The following is a 15,174-nucleotide window of genomic DNA, read 5'->3' as shown; positions in this document are numbered from 1 at the left end:
TTAGTCATGTAACCACATGACCGGTCCTTCAGCGCATTGTCCTCTGTAGACGATTTCTCTGCACAGCCTGAGTCCTCCTGTTTCTATCTGCTATGTTATTGAGGGTCTGTTTGAGGGCAGGGAGGATCACTTTCTCTGCTTTACTAGCCTGAGACACAGGTCTGTTCAAATAGTAACAGAGCAAACGTTGATATCTCCAAAGCTGAACTGTTTATGTCAGGCAGCTTGGAAACAGAATATAAATATATCATATACAGATATTTACAAGCAATGACTTACAGTCCTTTAGGCAGTGTTTGGAGGGAAAGCTGAGGAAATGTGTCTGATGTGTCAGCTCTGCCAAAAAATAAAATTAAGGTAAAGGGTCAAAAGCCATCTGGATATATCTCAGAAAATTTGCTCCAGTTTTTGTTAAGTCATTCTCGATATACATTAAGTATGTATATTGTTGTGTTTTTTTTGTTTGTAATTTAAAGTAATTATATATAAAAATTATATTTAATAATGTTTACAATAATATGTAAAATCATCAATAGAAAATAATGTGACTAGTGGTGTGTGTGTGTGTATGTATGTATATATACACTACCATTCAAAAGTTTGGGATCAGAACGATTTTTAATGTTTTTTAAAGGAGTTTCTAAAGCTTGTGAAGGCTGCATTTATTTGATCAAAAATCTGTAATATTACAAAATGTTATTACAATATAAAATAATGGTTTCTATTTTAATATCCTTTACAATATAATTTATTTCTGTGATGCAAAGCTGAATTTAAATGAGCCATTACTCAAGTATAAAGTGTCACATGATCCTTAAGAAATCATTCTGATATGCTGATTTATTAGTAGAATTATCAATGTTGGCAACAGTTGTGCTGCCAAATATTTTTTTGGAAACTGCAATACTTTTTTTTGGATTCTTTGATATTTTTTAAGTTTTATTTGATGGATTTTATTTTAAAATATAAATCTTTTCTAACAATATAAATCTTTGCTATCTCTTCTTATCAATTTAACACATCAAATAAAATAAAAATGTACTGACCCCAAACTTTTGAACGGTAGTGTATATTGTTAGAAAAGACCTCTATTTTAAATAAATGTTCTTCTTTTTAACTTTTTATTCATCAAAGAATGAATAAAAAATGAAAAGTATTGCAGGTTCCAAAAAATATTAAGCTGCAGAACAGTTTCCAGCACTGATAATAAATCAGCATATTAGAATGATTTCTAAAGGATGATGTGACACTGAAGACTGGAGTAATGTTGCTGAAAATTCAGCTTTGCATCACAGGAATAAATTCAATTTTAATGTGTATTAAAATAAAAAATGTTATTTTACATCGTAATGATATTTCACAATATTATATTTTTTCCTGTATTTTTGATCAGATAAATGCTCATTGATGAGCATAAGAAAATCCTTTAAAAAACATTAAAAATCATTCTGATCCCAAACTTTTGAATGGTAATATATATATAAAATCAAAGGAAATGGTGAAATGGTGACATTGTCTTGTCAGGCTTTCTAACAATGAAGAAATTACCTTTTACCATCGGCAAGATAAGCCTTTGTCAAAATGTAATTTTCTGCAGTTATTTTCTTGTTGAATACAATGTCTTTGAGAACAGCTTTCACGCGTAGGAGCTGAGAGGAGACAAATTAAAATGGATTATATAATACACTGAGAGACATTAAGAAATATATGATCTCACCTCCTGGGACTGCAGGCTGTTAGCGTTGTATAGCTGGCGTATGATGACTTCACATTCCTGTAGGGTGGGAGGTCGAGGAGCCCGAGATGGACTACACTGAATCATGAGAGGCTGTAGAGAAGTGATGAAACCTGCTTTGGCTTCTGAAGGACCTTCTGTTCTGTCGGCTGTGAAGGAATTTGATCTGGTTTCTCTACATTGTAAATGACTGCTGTAGGAGAAGAATGTTACTAATCTATGTATCCCCTTTCTTCTTTATAATAATAATATTATTGAATAATAATTATATAAAACAATTACAAATTAAAATAATATTAATTAATAATAACATCTTGTATGCAGTTTTGCAAGCACCTAATCTCTGTGGCTTGTGGTGAGCAGATTTCCTCTAAAGTCTGTTCCAAATAGTTCCTTCTGTCTCTCTGGAACTTGTTGCTCTCTGTATGGTGCTTACAGATTCTACGGCTGGATCCTGTTGTGGAATTTTGGTGCAAGTTAAACATGTCCCAATATATCTGTCCAGTGGTTTTGTTTGAGAAGATGTGAGAGATCAGAAGTGTCACTCAACCTTTACTGCTCGACTTTGGAAGGTCCATTATCAGCTTATACTGCAACTCTGTAACCACATAATTACATAAAAGATACATAATTGAGAATGATGTTTAATTGATGATATATAAAATTGCATGTATGTATGTGTCACATTAGAAGACCAGGACTAGACGTCACATTTTTTTCTTTTGTCGAATATTTCTCACAACAGATTTATTTTGAAAGTCACTAGCCTCATTTCTCAAAGAATTGACAGCCAGAAACCTAAGTAACTATTTCAACTTATGCACAGGACACAGTCACTTTTTGTGACAATGTGCCCCATTATATGGGCCAAGTTGTTAAAATGGGAAAACGTTTAAAGATGCTGATTTGATTTATATTTTAAAATTATGGCATTTTCAGAAGCATATCAATATAAAAAAAATACCTTATGGCATATTTAATGGCTTTTCAGGAAAATATCAACAGTAAAACAATACAGTTATTATATTATATCACATTTATATATATTATAGTATTGAGGAAAAATATATATATATATATATCGCTTCCATATCACGTTACATTAAAATCATATATATATATATATATATATATATATAATAAAATTGAAAATGTCAAACAAAATATCAGACTATTTTGTTCAACAGAAAACAGTAAAATATCACAACTGATTAAACATTTGACAGAAACAAAACACCAAAAAGGTTTGTCTGTGTAATCTAATACTTTGCCCCCCACAGAGGTTTCAAACGCCATTCTTCCATTTTCCTCATTCAGCAACTCGACGTCACCAGGCAACCTGCACTACAGTATCAGCTCTGATACACCTGGCAGCATGCATTCTGTCATCATTTACTCACCCTCGTGTTGCTCCAAACCTGCACGACTTTCTTTCGCAGAAAAAAAGGATGATTACAGGCAGCCTCAATCTCCATTCACTTTCACTGCAACTTCCCTTACAGTGAAAGTCATTCCGCCTACAGGTTTTAACAACACGAGTGCGAGTAAATGATAACAGAATGAGCCCTAACTGATACATTTAAGCAAGCAGAGAGATAACAGCAAAACCGGCAACATTATTAATCTTATCACATTTTCAGTAAAATGCAAAAAGAATGATAAAGCTTGTTATAAGTGTACGGGAAAATTATTTCTATAAAACACAAGAAAATATACAATAGTTGCACACTAGTCTATATATAAACAAACTAATTATCCCATTAGTGTAGTTCAAGGCCAAAACATTATTTCTGTAACATGTAGAAGGAAATGTAACAAATGTACCTTTATTTTCCCGTTTTAAACTATCTATTTCACCGTGTAATTTCTCCAGAGTTTCTCCGTGCTGCTTTTGTAAGAAGTTAATATTCATCTGCAGTAAAGCGACGCGCGTCCATTCCGCTTCTCTCGTTTCCCGCACTGACGTCACATGCTTCAACTCGCGCGGATGACGTATCACTACCATAACTCGTGTTTTAGCCAAAATCATAAACCTGCCTTAACACGTTGTCACGCGTATTTAGGGAGAGCGCGGATTTGTTTACAATGTTGTCCACTCCTTCTCTCCCACTGGAACTTTAATATTGTAGTGGCTGCTATGATAACAGCACTACTTCCTCTAATACTGCTGGGATATAACAGATTTAAGTCAATTCAGTAATTCATTCAGTGTAAAATTACCTGGAGATCTGATACACATCCGTGCTTCTATAGCTAACTAAATCAAGTACACAAATTAGACATTCATTATGTCCTTTTAATGAGTTAAGTGCAAACTTTGGACTTTTCTGACAGTTACATTGGCAAAAAATATACCATTATAAATGAACTTAATGACTGAAAAGCTGGCTTAACCACCACTCATAGATTTAAAAAAAGATGGATAATTCACCTCTTATTGATAAGTTGGATTAACCGTTAAATTTTTGTCATTAAATGTAGCGATACACTTGCAGTGCAAATACTGTATATAAAAACCTTCATGCACCTTGGAGAACAAGTTGCTAGAAGTTTAGTATTGACATTAAAAAAATACATATATATAAAAAAGGCATCATAAATCTTCATTTACGGAGTCTTTAGTTTTTCATGAACAAAGTTCAACAGGAGCTCATATAGAAAGCTGACGAGGAGAATGAGTCCAGTGCTGGAGAGAACACCGAATGACAGTAGTGCTAACAGCATGTAGAGCAGGAGGAGGATGAGGAGGGTGCGATAGCTGGCCAACACCCGCAGGCTGAGACGGGCTCGCTGAGGACGTTCCCTCATCTGCCGTGTCACTGGACTCTTCCGCCGATGCTCTGCCACTTTTGAGGAACTTCTCAGGTAGTGTCGTCCTATACTGCCCAGGAGGTCCTGTCGAGCACACAGCGTCTCCATGTGGTCTCCAAACTATAGGACACAACCAATACGGTCACATTGAAGTGAAATGCATGTGCACCATTGCTGCATCAACACATATATTAATAACCATAATGAAGATTAACTTTGGATGAAACTCTAGGCTAAGCAATATTCTTACTCTTGCATTAATAAAGGATGAGATCTGGAACATCAGTCGAACCAAAAAAGCACTTTCGTAGCTCCTGATAGGCTGAAGCTCTGGATCTCCTTGATATTCGATTTCAAATCTGCGAAGACCATTGATGATCTGTAAAATATTAAATCAAATTTGTAGTAAAATTGATATGACTGACAAAATTAATATATGTTGAAGAAGATCGCCACACTAAAACTCACCTGCAACCTGCCCAGGTCTGTTAATAAAAGCCCGTTTTCACTCGGGATGCAGTCTGGCAGTTGTTTAGATGCCCCTTCATCATCTACAGCTGCCACATTGACTATCAGCTGAGACAGCTGCCCTGCATTCAACTGTACAACATATGAAACTAAATTAAAGTTGAAGGAGTGAACTATGTATATAAAAATACACATTACCATTCAAATACTGAGATCTGAAAGATTTATTGTTTTGAAAGAAAATTAATTCAGCAAAGATGCATTAAATTGATCAAAAGTGACTGTAAAGACTATTTTTATTGTATTACTATTTGTATTGTATATTGATCAAATAATTGTAGCTTTGGTGAACATAAGAGACTTTCAAAAACATTTTCAAAAATTTCAACCGACCCCAAACTTTTGAACAGTAGCTTATGACACACATTTTAAATAACAGCAGTTATAGACTGACCCGGAATATCTGACAGAGGTAATCCAGTGCTTTGTCCAAGAACTCATGAGTTTTCTTCACACCCTCTCCCATATCATCCATCTCTCCTCCGTTAAAGGTGTGGTTCTGATCCGAGGAGCCAATGCTAAACCATGAGAGAAAAGAGTTGTTTGCAGCCATTTCCGTGGAATGATCTGATATCTGTTTAGCCGTCTGTCGGGCTTGGCCGATAATCTGGATGAGCTTTAGCACCTGGAATTGACAGAAGCAACCATGGTCTATAATATCCTCCGTATTATATCACCATTCATGATCACACGACTGCTCATCACATGCATCCAACATTTATATTAGCATTTACTGTCAGCTTACATTCTTCCGTAGATCAGGACCAAACATCAGGTTGTACTGGCAGTCCTGCCCTTCCAGGCTGTAAACATGACTTTTGACTTTGAAGACGCTGTCTGTCCCGATTGGCTGGCGGGAAGAAAGGAAGCTGCCACCATGTGAAGGTGTCAGGAAGACACGGTTCTGTCGCTGCAGGATGGCATGCTCTGGCTCCAAGAACAACTGCTCAGCTGGAGATACAAATTCTCAATTATTTGCTCATAGTAAAGTAATAAATCATACAGCAAATTCTTTCTCACATACCCTTCTGGATCATCTCTGACAGGTTTGGTTGAACAAAGACTTTGGCGACCCTAAAGACCATCAGGGCGTTTTTGGCATTGACCAAGTCTGTGCGCATGGCTCGATTCAAGAAGCCCTGGAAAAGCTTTGTGTACATAAGCAGATTCTCCTGCACGAATGAAGCCCTGTAAATGACAAAGACCCAGCTGGTAAGCACTGATCTCAACATCACAAACTGCCCAAACAAGCTCAACACTACCATTAAAATGTTTGGAAATAGGTTTTTTATTTTTATGTTAACCAAGGCTGAATTTATTTGATCAATACAGCACAGTTAAAAATATATATATTTTTTATTTTAACAGCATTTATTTGAAACTGAAACATTTTGTCAAATTCTAAATGTTTGTACTGTCACTTTTGATCAATTTAATGTATCCTTGATGAATAAAAGTATTAATTTCTATATGTAAATAGATCTCACCAACCCCAAACTTTTGAACAGTAGTGTATGTAATCTTTTAACATGCACCCAATATATAAACTACCATTTATCAGGAACAGTTCTGTTCTGTCCGTCTGCTTGGGTGTTGTTTTTTTCTCCAGTGTATCTCCAGGGCTGGATGTAACTAAGCCATGTCTCTAGTACCTAAACGACAAAAACACATTAATTTTAAAAACATCCACTAAGCATCATATCCCTCACTATGTTTTGAACAGTGCATAATGTTTACTGAAAATGTATAAAAAGTAGGCTCCAAACATCAGTGTGCACTCAAGGACATTTACCGCTCTGAATGAGGCGTCCAAAGGCCAGTGACCAAAGCAGTGTTGTAGGAAGACATACAGCTTTTGCTGAACAAACCTCTGTACCACCACACTAAGGAAGACAGAGAGTGGAGGCTTATTGACAGAGCAGTAAAACAGAAGACAGCTCAATCAAGTCCCTGGCGCCTGATCGGGCGAATAGCTCTTCTTTATGATATGCCAGATTAGATTTACAGATGTTTTAGTTCTAAAGCCTGATTATCTGGATGAGTTGACAGAGGCTTGCAGGCTGTAAAACCCACCGCTTGAGCTCTTCCAGAGGACTGCTGTGGGAGTGGGGAGAGGGTGAGGAGAAGATCGCCTCCTGCTTCTGGCTGCTGGAAAAGGCGTGCAGGTGCTTGACCAGAAGACGCACAACAAGGACGTGCTCCTCCGAAGGCATGAAGGGCTCCTAAGACATCATCCAAACACAAGTCAGATTTTTACCATCTGAGACCCCATTTCTACCTGGTATAAACCGGTTTGTTTGACATTTACATGCAGTAACAAACAGAAAGGTTCATTTAAGGAGCTTGATTAAATCCATTAATTTCTATAGAGTAGTACTGGTAATTCTCAATGTTCTTAAACATTTACAAACAACTTGTTCAAATAAAATCTCACAAAAGAAAAAGAAAAACAGAAGTGGCCACACTAAATGCATTCATGACCTCGGTTACTACGAGGTGTAAATGTCATCTGTCTCATCAATCCACTTTTGATGGGATCATCTGAGATGGATTTTAATACCAGGTGTAAACAGGCAGCATATACTGACTGATAACAACACTTTACATGGCATCCACAGTGTAATACGTTATCAAAACTATCTTTCTTGGGGTTTCACATATATAGTTGAAACAAGGTATTTTTGAAACAAAAAACAACAGATGTCTGAGCAATTTGGTCTGGATATTCTGTGCAGTGTAGTGTAGTAGTGTTTGCTTAGTTCAAGGCACAAGAACAATCAACCCAAAAAGATAAAGATACTTAAAAATAGACATGCTTAAAAAAACAAAAAGGACATCACACATTTACAAGCTCTCAACATCACTATATATCCTAATAATTTAGTAAATCACAAGACTAATTATTAGTCGCATTAATTCAATCACACATTATAATCAGACCAAATCTCCCAACCTAAGACTGGCCTTAACCATTAATGTTAAAATCAACCCCTAGTCTAACTCCTATCTAGTCTTAGGTTACCTCCAGGAAGCCCGTGGAACTGAATGAAAAAGTAAAAGTACTTGGTATGTGTGGAGGGTCCCAGAGCCTGGTGGGGCGGGGGGTTGGCACAGCATGCTGGACATACTGAGGCGGTACTGCAACAACGCCAGCTGAAGGACCCATCACAAACGGGTGGAGGGGAGGGGTGGGGTGGGGTAGAGGGAAGAGAGGAACACAGTGGGGAAAGGAAGAAAAGGGGAGAGGAGCAGGGCAGTGAACATGAGAATAGAAAGGAAAAAAGGACAGAGTGCAATCCACGAAAAATAGTTGGACATCAGGACAGAAATGGGGGTGTACAAAAGCAAAGAAAGAGACAAATCGATATTGACCACAAAAGAGAAATGCAATGAACATGAAGATGATGCAGTTGTCCTTTTCGCAACAATTGCAAACTCTAGTGTAATGTTGAGTGATGTGGTTTGATTTCCTAACTGAAATATCACCAGATATATTCTTAAAAGGGTTAGCAAAACAAATTTGCTAACTAGAGTACAAACTACAGAAAACTGTAGAACTGATTGCCTCAGGAAGCCTGAAAAATGTAGTCAAGGCAACCAAGGAACGTAATTTGTAATCTGGCCCTTGATTTTCAAGTAAAGTGTATTTCTGATAAACTAGATTACCTTCTGCTTCGCAATTTTATTTAATCTTTATGATTTAAAATAAAACCAAATAGAGCTTATGAAAGCAGAAAAGGAGACACTGCATCTTTAAAGTTTTCACCATGAAACACTGATACTAGTCACCAATTTACTCTTTTTTCTTTTTCTCTCAGACAAATTACAGATTTTTGCTAAATAAATTCAGTCCATGCAAATGGCTTTATTTTCCATCCCTTGAATTTAACAGTTTACCGCCCCCCCCGCCCCAAAATGGTCTACTGTGTATGTGTGAGAAAACTGCTATATTTAATGAAAATTTTTTTTCTTTTCTTTTGGTGTTAAAATAAAATAACAGCATAAAGCTTCAGAATAACATGAGGGTGATTAAATGATTGAATTTTTATTTTTTGGTTGAACTATTTCTATAATTCTTGGTAAACTGGTGACTTCCAGTTCATAATCTCCACCACAAAGATGTTAAATAAATGATGCCAGACTTAATATGCTCTGGGCTGATTGGAGGGAGACTTGCACTGATATACTGACTGTAAATAACACACGGACAGGGAAATAGAATCAGAAGCCAGACACACCAAAATCTTACATACACCCCACAGCCAAAGAACAAAGACGGAAGGAGCCAGCGGGCTGCATCATGCAGACTCAAACATTAAGCAATAACTCAATCACTTCAATCACATGCCCAGTGTGTACTATGCTTATTCTTCCCAAATCATCAAACAACAGAGAACAAAGTAAATAAGAATTAAAAGGCTGTATTTCTCTTTTATCCATTTCTATGTATAGCAACTTAAATGACGTTGGGTTGATTTTAACTGTAAGTCCTTGAGCACAGAGGGAATAAAATTTCATGGGAAATTCATGTCCTACACAAATAGTTCTCAACTGCAGGAGTCTGAAACCACTAGGGGGCCTCAGTAAACTTCAAGATGACTAAAATCACATGAAATACACCAGCAATACAGTTAAAATGCATTACTGCTGCATTGAGAGGATTAAGTACCCACAACCAGCTACAAAAGACATTAGTGTTCAGTCACATTTAAAATCAAGAGCTTGGACAATCTGAAATGAAGCTGATAACTGGATTAGTTAGAAAACTACCAAAATTATATTCACGATATGGTAATATAAAAATTTAAGAAAATCTTCCTTTAGAAGGGAAGCAGAAGTGTATATATTGGATAATATACTTTAACCAATCTGTTTGTAGTATATGATGTAGTATATGTTATATTCATGTAATGCACAAGAAAATTAAGTTTGTTTGTAAATTTTGCAACAAAACAATTTTTCAAAGAATGAAATGATTATTTTTTATCAAAATATTTTATATGAACAATAATTTAATGACAAAAATAGTTATAAATAGTTATTTCATGTTGAATTAATAGCTTAAAATGAAAAAAAAAAAATCCTATTAATTTTAAGTCACATACAGAACATTAGCAGTGTAACAGCACTAGCAGTAACACATTTGTGGAAATGTGGAGGACTAGTTCAGATTCAGTCCCAGCTTTACATTGAGGCCAGCTATATTAGCATAGTCCAACAATTAAATTCCAATATTTTCAATTCCCATCATAAAAAAAGCTTAACGCAAAAATGTGAATATTGACACTCTAGATACGAATGACAAAGGGTATGTGTGTTTCATTCACAGAGGGAGAGGAAGTGCATAAGTCAGGGTGGGTGTCGTGCAGCAGTGCCTATGCAGTGCGGGGGTGAAGGGTTGGAGCCAGCCAGCCGTGCACAGACGAGGAAGGGAGTGTGTAGGTCTGAGGGCCCTTATCACATTCTTACCTTCACCTGAGGAGACTGCAGCTTCTGGTACATCTCCAGAGAATAGTGATGGAGCCACATCTCCACAAACACCTTTAGAAACACACACAACCATGAAGGTAATGCCAAAAAATGAAGTAAACATCACAAATTACAATGAAGAATAATTAACATCTGTTCCGACCTGCAGAAGCGTCTCTGACCTCCAGATCTCTTGAGCGGCAGGGTCAGCGTTGACTGAGGGCTGATGTGTAATATGACGCTTCAACAAACTGGTGCTGTGACCACCATATCCAACATAAGGCACACTGGGAGACCTGAGACAGGAAGAACATAAAAGCATATAAAACTGGAACTTATTTGCTGAGAAAAGGCGCTTTTAAATGACACCATGATACCTTGGAGCAGGAGAAGCCACGGTTCCCCTGGTGTCTGAGAAAGGTGATGGAGGCACATTGCCCTCTGTAGGGAGAAAGTACTTGAGATAGGTGTTGACAAGCACAAAGTATGCGCTATCTGAGCAACTCCCATGCTGCCCTGGAGGGTAGTTCTGAAAAGGTTATTAAACAACATTTAAATGAACTTATAATGAGCCAATAAAATCCTGTAACCCTGTTAAATAACCATCAGGGTGTCAAAATCAAGTCAAAATCAAATCAAGCAAAGTGACAGCAGAAGAGCTCCTACCTTTGGCGCAATGAGACTGGAGGCAAAGTTGAACATATAATATTCAAAAGGATCTGCAAAAGATTAAAAACATATCTATATGAGAGAAAGACAGTGATGAAATAGCCTTGTAACAGTTATAATAAGTTATATAATACAATTTATAGCATAACATAAAAGTTGGTGTAAAGAGCCTAGACATACTGAGTAATAGAAGGCCTGACATGGGGAACTGGATTTTATTGTGAAACAGAGGGCAGTCTGGCAGAACCCCAGCCTGAATGGATGACTTTATAGGACCCTGTGCAAACAAAATACAAATTAATGTAGACACGGTTAATAATGCCATTTCCACTTTGAAATTAATCGGGGACGATGCACCAAAAACCTAAATGAATACACTTACTGGCAGATAACTGACTGGAAACTCATACTTGTATTCCTCAGCTTGTAGTTTGTACACCAATTTCATCATAGGACCACTGTTGAATAAATATTTACAATTTGATTACAACAGAGCAACAGTGCAATTTCTACACTACCTTTCAAAAGTTTGGGTCGGGAAGATTTCTTATGCTCACCAAGGCTGCAACCATTTTATTCTCTATTATCTCTATTATTTATCTCTATTATGATATTCTTAAAACATTTCTATTTTAATGTCATTTATTCCTGTGATTACAAAGCTGAATTGTCAGCAGCCATTACTCCAGTCTTCAGTGTTGCATGTTTTTAGGATTCTTAGATAAACAGAAAGTTTTAAAGAACAGCATTTATTTGAAAGAGACATCTTTTGTAACATTACAAATGTCTTAATTGTCACTTTTAGCCAATTTAACGCATCATTAGTCGCATCATTAGCCGCATCATTAGCCAGGAAGTCGTGGCCTAGTAGTTAGAGTTTGACTCCTAACCCTAAGGTTGTGGGTTCGAGTCTCGGGCCGGCAATACCACGACTGAGGTGCCCTTGAGCAAGGCACCGAACCCCCAACTGCTCCCCGGGTGCCGCAGCATAAATGGCTGTCCACTGCTCCGGGTGTGTGTTCACTGCTGTGTGTGTGTTCACTGCTCTGTGTGTGCACTTTGGATGGGTTAAATGCAGAGCACGAATTCTGAGTATGGGTCACCATACTTGGCTGTATGTCACTTTCACTTTTTTCATTAATGAAAGCATGCATTTAAAAAAGAAAATATAATTTTGAACTGTAGTATATATCAGACTTGTACTCTGAAAAACAGCAGTAACACTAGTCACACATACAAATACAAAATAACACAAAATAATACAAATTAAAAAGAACCTTGGGTCCAGGAAGTCCATGGCGATGTTGTACTCTGCCATGCGAGCCTGCAGATACCGCAGGTTCCAGCCACCAAGGATTCCATCCAGGCTCCCAAACACACTCTCCACCAACCAGGGAAACATTGCATGCAGCTCCTAATATCATATAAACACAAACCAGACTTTTCATGAACTTTTTTGATACAAAGATTAGGGGTACATTCATGCCATCCACTAATCAATCCAAGTAAACATAGGCCTCACAAGTGAATTATGACATAAGTGCCAACAAATGAAGCAAAAGAACAGGCATGTGGCACCCGCACAAACGCTCAAATTAATCTTCAGCACTAAATAAACATCATTCATTCAGACAGCATAGACTTGAGTCAGGGTGAAGGGAAAGTGGCGCCAGCAGGACATCAGCTGGTTCAGTGCCGTGTGCCAAGCAGATGACAATGCATTTAATCTCTTAAAACATGGGCAATGGCAGAGTTGCCTCAACAGATTTCTCAGATGAATCTAATAAAAAGCTGCCTGTGTTGGGTGCAAAAATAAGGACGTTTATAAAGCCGCAATGGATCCTACATGTTAGGCTCATAAAGCACTGTAATCATAAATGTACTAATAAAGAAAAGTATTTCTATATTCAATCAGAGAACCGTACCTTTGCAGGGTATTCATCTATAATTTTGCTCAACTCGTGACATTTTTGATGAAAAGGTTTAATGGTCCAGTCTGCCTTTAAATTGGCCTGCAGACATAAAGACACAACGGTTAGAAAGAGAAATAAACATAAGTAGACATAATATATAAACAGGTGAATCTAGTACTAACCAGAAGATAACTGGGCTGTTGCAGGGCAGGTGCAGCCATGAAAACTCAATCAACGACCACAGATCAACGCCAAACCTGGAATTAAAGTCAGTAATATTATCCACTCACATTTCAAACCATTCAGCAGCGTCACTAGTGAGGTACTTCTAGCACTCCAGTACCAGTCAACGTTAGCAATGAAAAATTAGCCTATGTTAGGCTTGATAAACTAACCACTATCAGTCTACCTTAAACATTTTTAATTTGCCTAAATATATTTTTCTGCAATACTGCCGCTTAGAGGTTAGCCAGCTAGCTCCACTATCAGCTAACTTTGTAGCCTGCACACTGTAGCCTGTTTTTTTTTTTTTGCTCTGTAAAAGAACGAACGCTTAGTCGGTTTCATGTTCACTTAAAAACATATTAAACACGCCAGATAAGTTCTTGGGTATATTACCTCACCTGCAAGAAAAACAATATTTCTAATAAAATCCAATAGACCGCGCTTAGATCCAACAAAAGTCAAATGCGTTGGTTATGATGTCATGTCCGCCTAGCACTGCGTAACAGCGCCGTCTATAGGCTGAGGGCGAGGGTGACGTCACGAACACAAATAAACTTCCTAATGTAGTTATTAAGAGATGTCCTATAGACAAACAATTTTTTATTCCAAGATTGGCTCTTTTATATTTGATGCCACCAGTGTTACACACTCTTTTAGCTTTAAAAACCTTATTTTCATTATAATGATATTAAAAGTAAACTCCTATTGCAACAATTTTTTGTTCTATATGCTTTTTTTTTCATTCATAAGTAATTCTTAGCCCATTTTCTCTCTTTCTTAAAACTGAATTAGACTCACTTCTAAAATTAATTTGCTTTAAAAAGAACAATCCCTTAGATATATATTATGAAACCCTTACCCCATAATCTTAAATATTATGAAGAAATATTTAGGTGCTTTCCCCTGTGAATGTATGTTTGTGTTTGGCATGTTAATGTAGTAGTTTGTTTAAGTTATGTTTTTTGTAAAACTCTTTTTCTCTCTTCAAGATATCATTCTTCCGATTTTTTAGGGGTTCAAGAAAACCCTATTGTAAACCCTACTGAAACCCTATTGTAATTGTAAGGATTATTATTATTATTATTATTATTATGCAGACCAAACCGTAAGTACTAGAGACTTGAAACTTGGCCAGATGATGGGTCTCAATTTGGGGAGACACTGGCAAAGAGTAACACCAATCGGTCAATAGGGGGCGCTACAGCGATCGAAAATGCGAAATATAATCACTAGACCAGAGGTGTCAAACTCAGTTCCTGGAGGGCCGGGGCCTTCAGATTTTATATTCAACACTAATTATACACACCTGATCCAACTAATCAAGTCCTTCAGGCTTATTTGAAAACAAGCTTACATGTTACCGTTACGGTCTCTCCTGTTGCGTCGGTGACTCCTTTTTACTCTGATATTTGTTTACATTCGTGGAGCTGCATGAACCAAAGGTGCTTCAACCCACCATAAAGGGGTGGAGCAGACCGCTGTCTAAGTCGTCTCTGATCGCCATTTCGTCAGAATTTAAAAAAAAATTAAAAAAATTCTTGATTTAAATAAATATATCAAATAAAATAATATAACCTCTTAGTATAAATATAAATATAAAAAAACTTACTGTTCTACAGATATATCACTTCCAATTAAGATTAATTATAGGACAGGAAAACACAAGTTATTTTTATAAAATGTTATTTGTGCCATTTGTTGTGTCAAATTGTCTGGAAATTCTAGTTGCACATAGCTGTTGTTGTCAGAGATTAATAATTTCAGTATGACCAAATTTTAGTGCGAACTATACTGGTAATTATGTAATCTTTTATTAAGATCAAA

General features: G+C 36.8%; 2 protein-coding genes across 4 annotated transcripts; both read right to left on the bottom strand.

Moving 5' to 3' along the window:
- Positions 1–22: 22 nt before the first annotated feature.
- Positions 23–4,146, bottom strand: LOC109054398 (coiled-coil domain-containing protein 74B-like). Of its 2 annotated transcripts, none has more exons than XM_042778900.1 (7): positions 3,560–4,146; positions 2,286–2,333; positions 2,072–2,189; positions 1,718–1,928; positions 1,549–1,649; positions 280–336; positions 23–161 (listed from the first exon to the last, which is right to left on the bottom strand). In XM_042778900.1, the coding sequence occupies exons 1-7, from the start codon at positions 3,762–3,764 to the stop codon at positions 29–31; spliced, it is 873 nt and encodes a 290-aa protein (XP_042634834.1). In that variant the 5' UTR covers positions 3,765–4,146; the 3' UTR covers positions 23–28. The 2 variants fall into 2 exon arrangements, with proteins under 2 accessions (XP_042634834.1, XP_042634835.1); XM_042778901.1 differs by having other exon boundaries at positions 1,718–1,925.
- A 44-nt stretch (positions 4,147–4,190) lies between these two features.
- Positions 4,191–13,869, bottom strand: smpd4 (sphingomyelin phosphodiesterase 4). Of its 2 annotated transcripts, XM_042778898.1 has the most exons (20): positions 13,749–13,869; positions 13,308–13,382; positions 13,138–13,224; positions 12,490–12,626; positions 11,595–11,670; positions 11,393–11,489; positions 11,210–11,262; positions 10,921–11,072; positions 10,707–10,839; positions 10,544–10,615; positions 8,138–8,227; positions 7,148–7,296; positions 6,867–6,957; positions 6,626–6,726; positions 6,099–6,262; positions 5,820–6,025; positions 5,469–5,699; positions 5,015–5,146; positions 4,797–4,925; positions 4,191–4,666 (listed from the first exon to the last, which is right to left on the bottom strand). In XM_042778898.1, the coding sequence occupies exons 2-20, from the start codon at positions 13,344–13,346 to the stop codon at positions 4,343–4,345; spliced, it is 2,463 nt and encodes an 820-aa protein (XP_042634832.1). In that variant the 5' UTR covers positions 13,347–13,382; positions 13,749–13,869; the 3' UTR covers positions 4,191–4,342. The 2 variants fall into 2 exon arrangements, with proteins under 2 accessions (XP_042634832.1, XP_042634833.1); XM_042778899.1 differs by lacking the exon at positions 8,138–8,227.
- Positions 13,870–15,174: the final 1,305 nt, after the last annotated feature.

Source organism: Cyprinus carpio, chromosome A21 (assembly GCF_018340385.1).
Source record: "Cyprinus carpio isolate SPL01 chromosome A21, ASM1834038v1, whole genome shotgun sequence".
Classification (NCBI taxonomy): Eukaryota; Metazoa; Chordata; class Actinopteri; order Cypriniformes; family Cyprinidae; genus Cyprinus; species Cyprinus carpio.
Note: the sequence above shows the minus strand (reverse complement) of the source record. Positions and strands in the feature narration are given on the sequence as shown.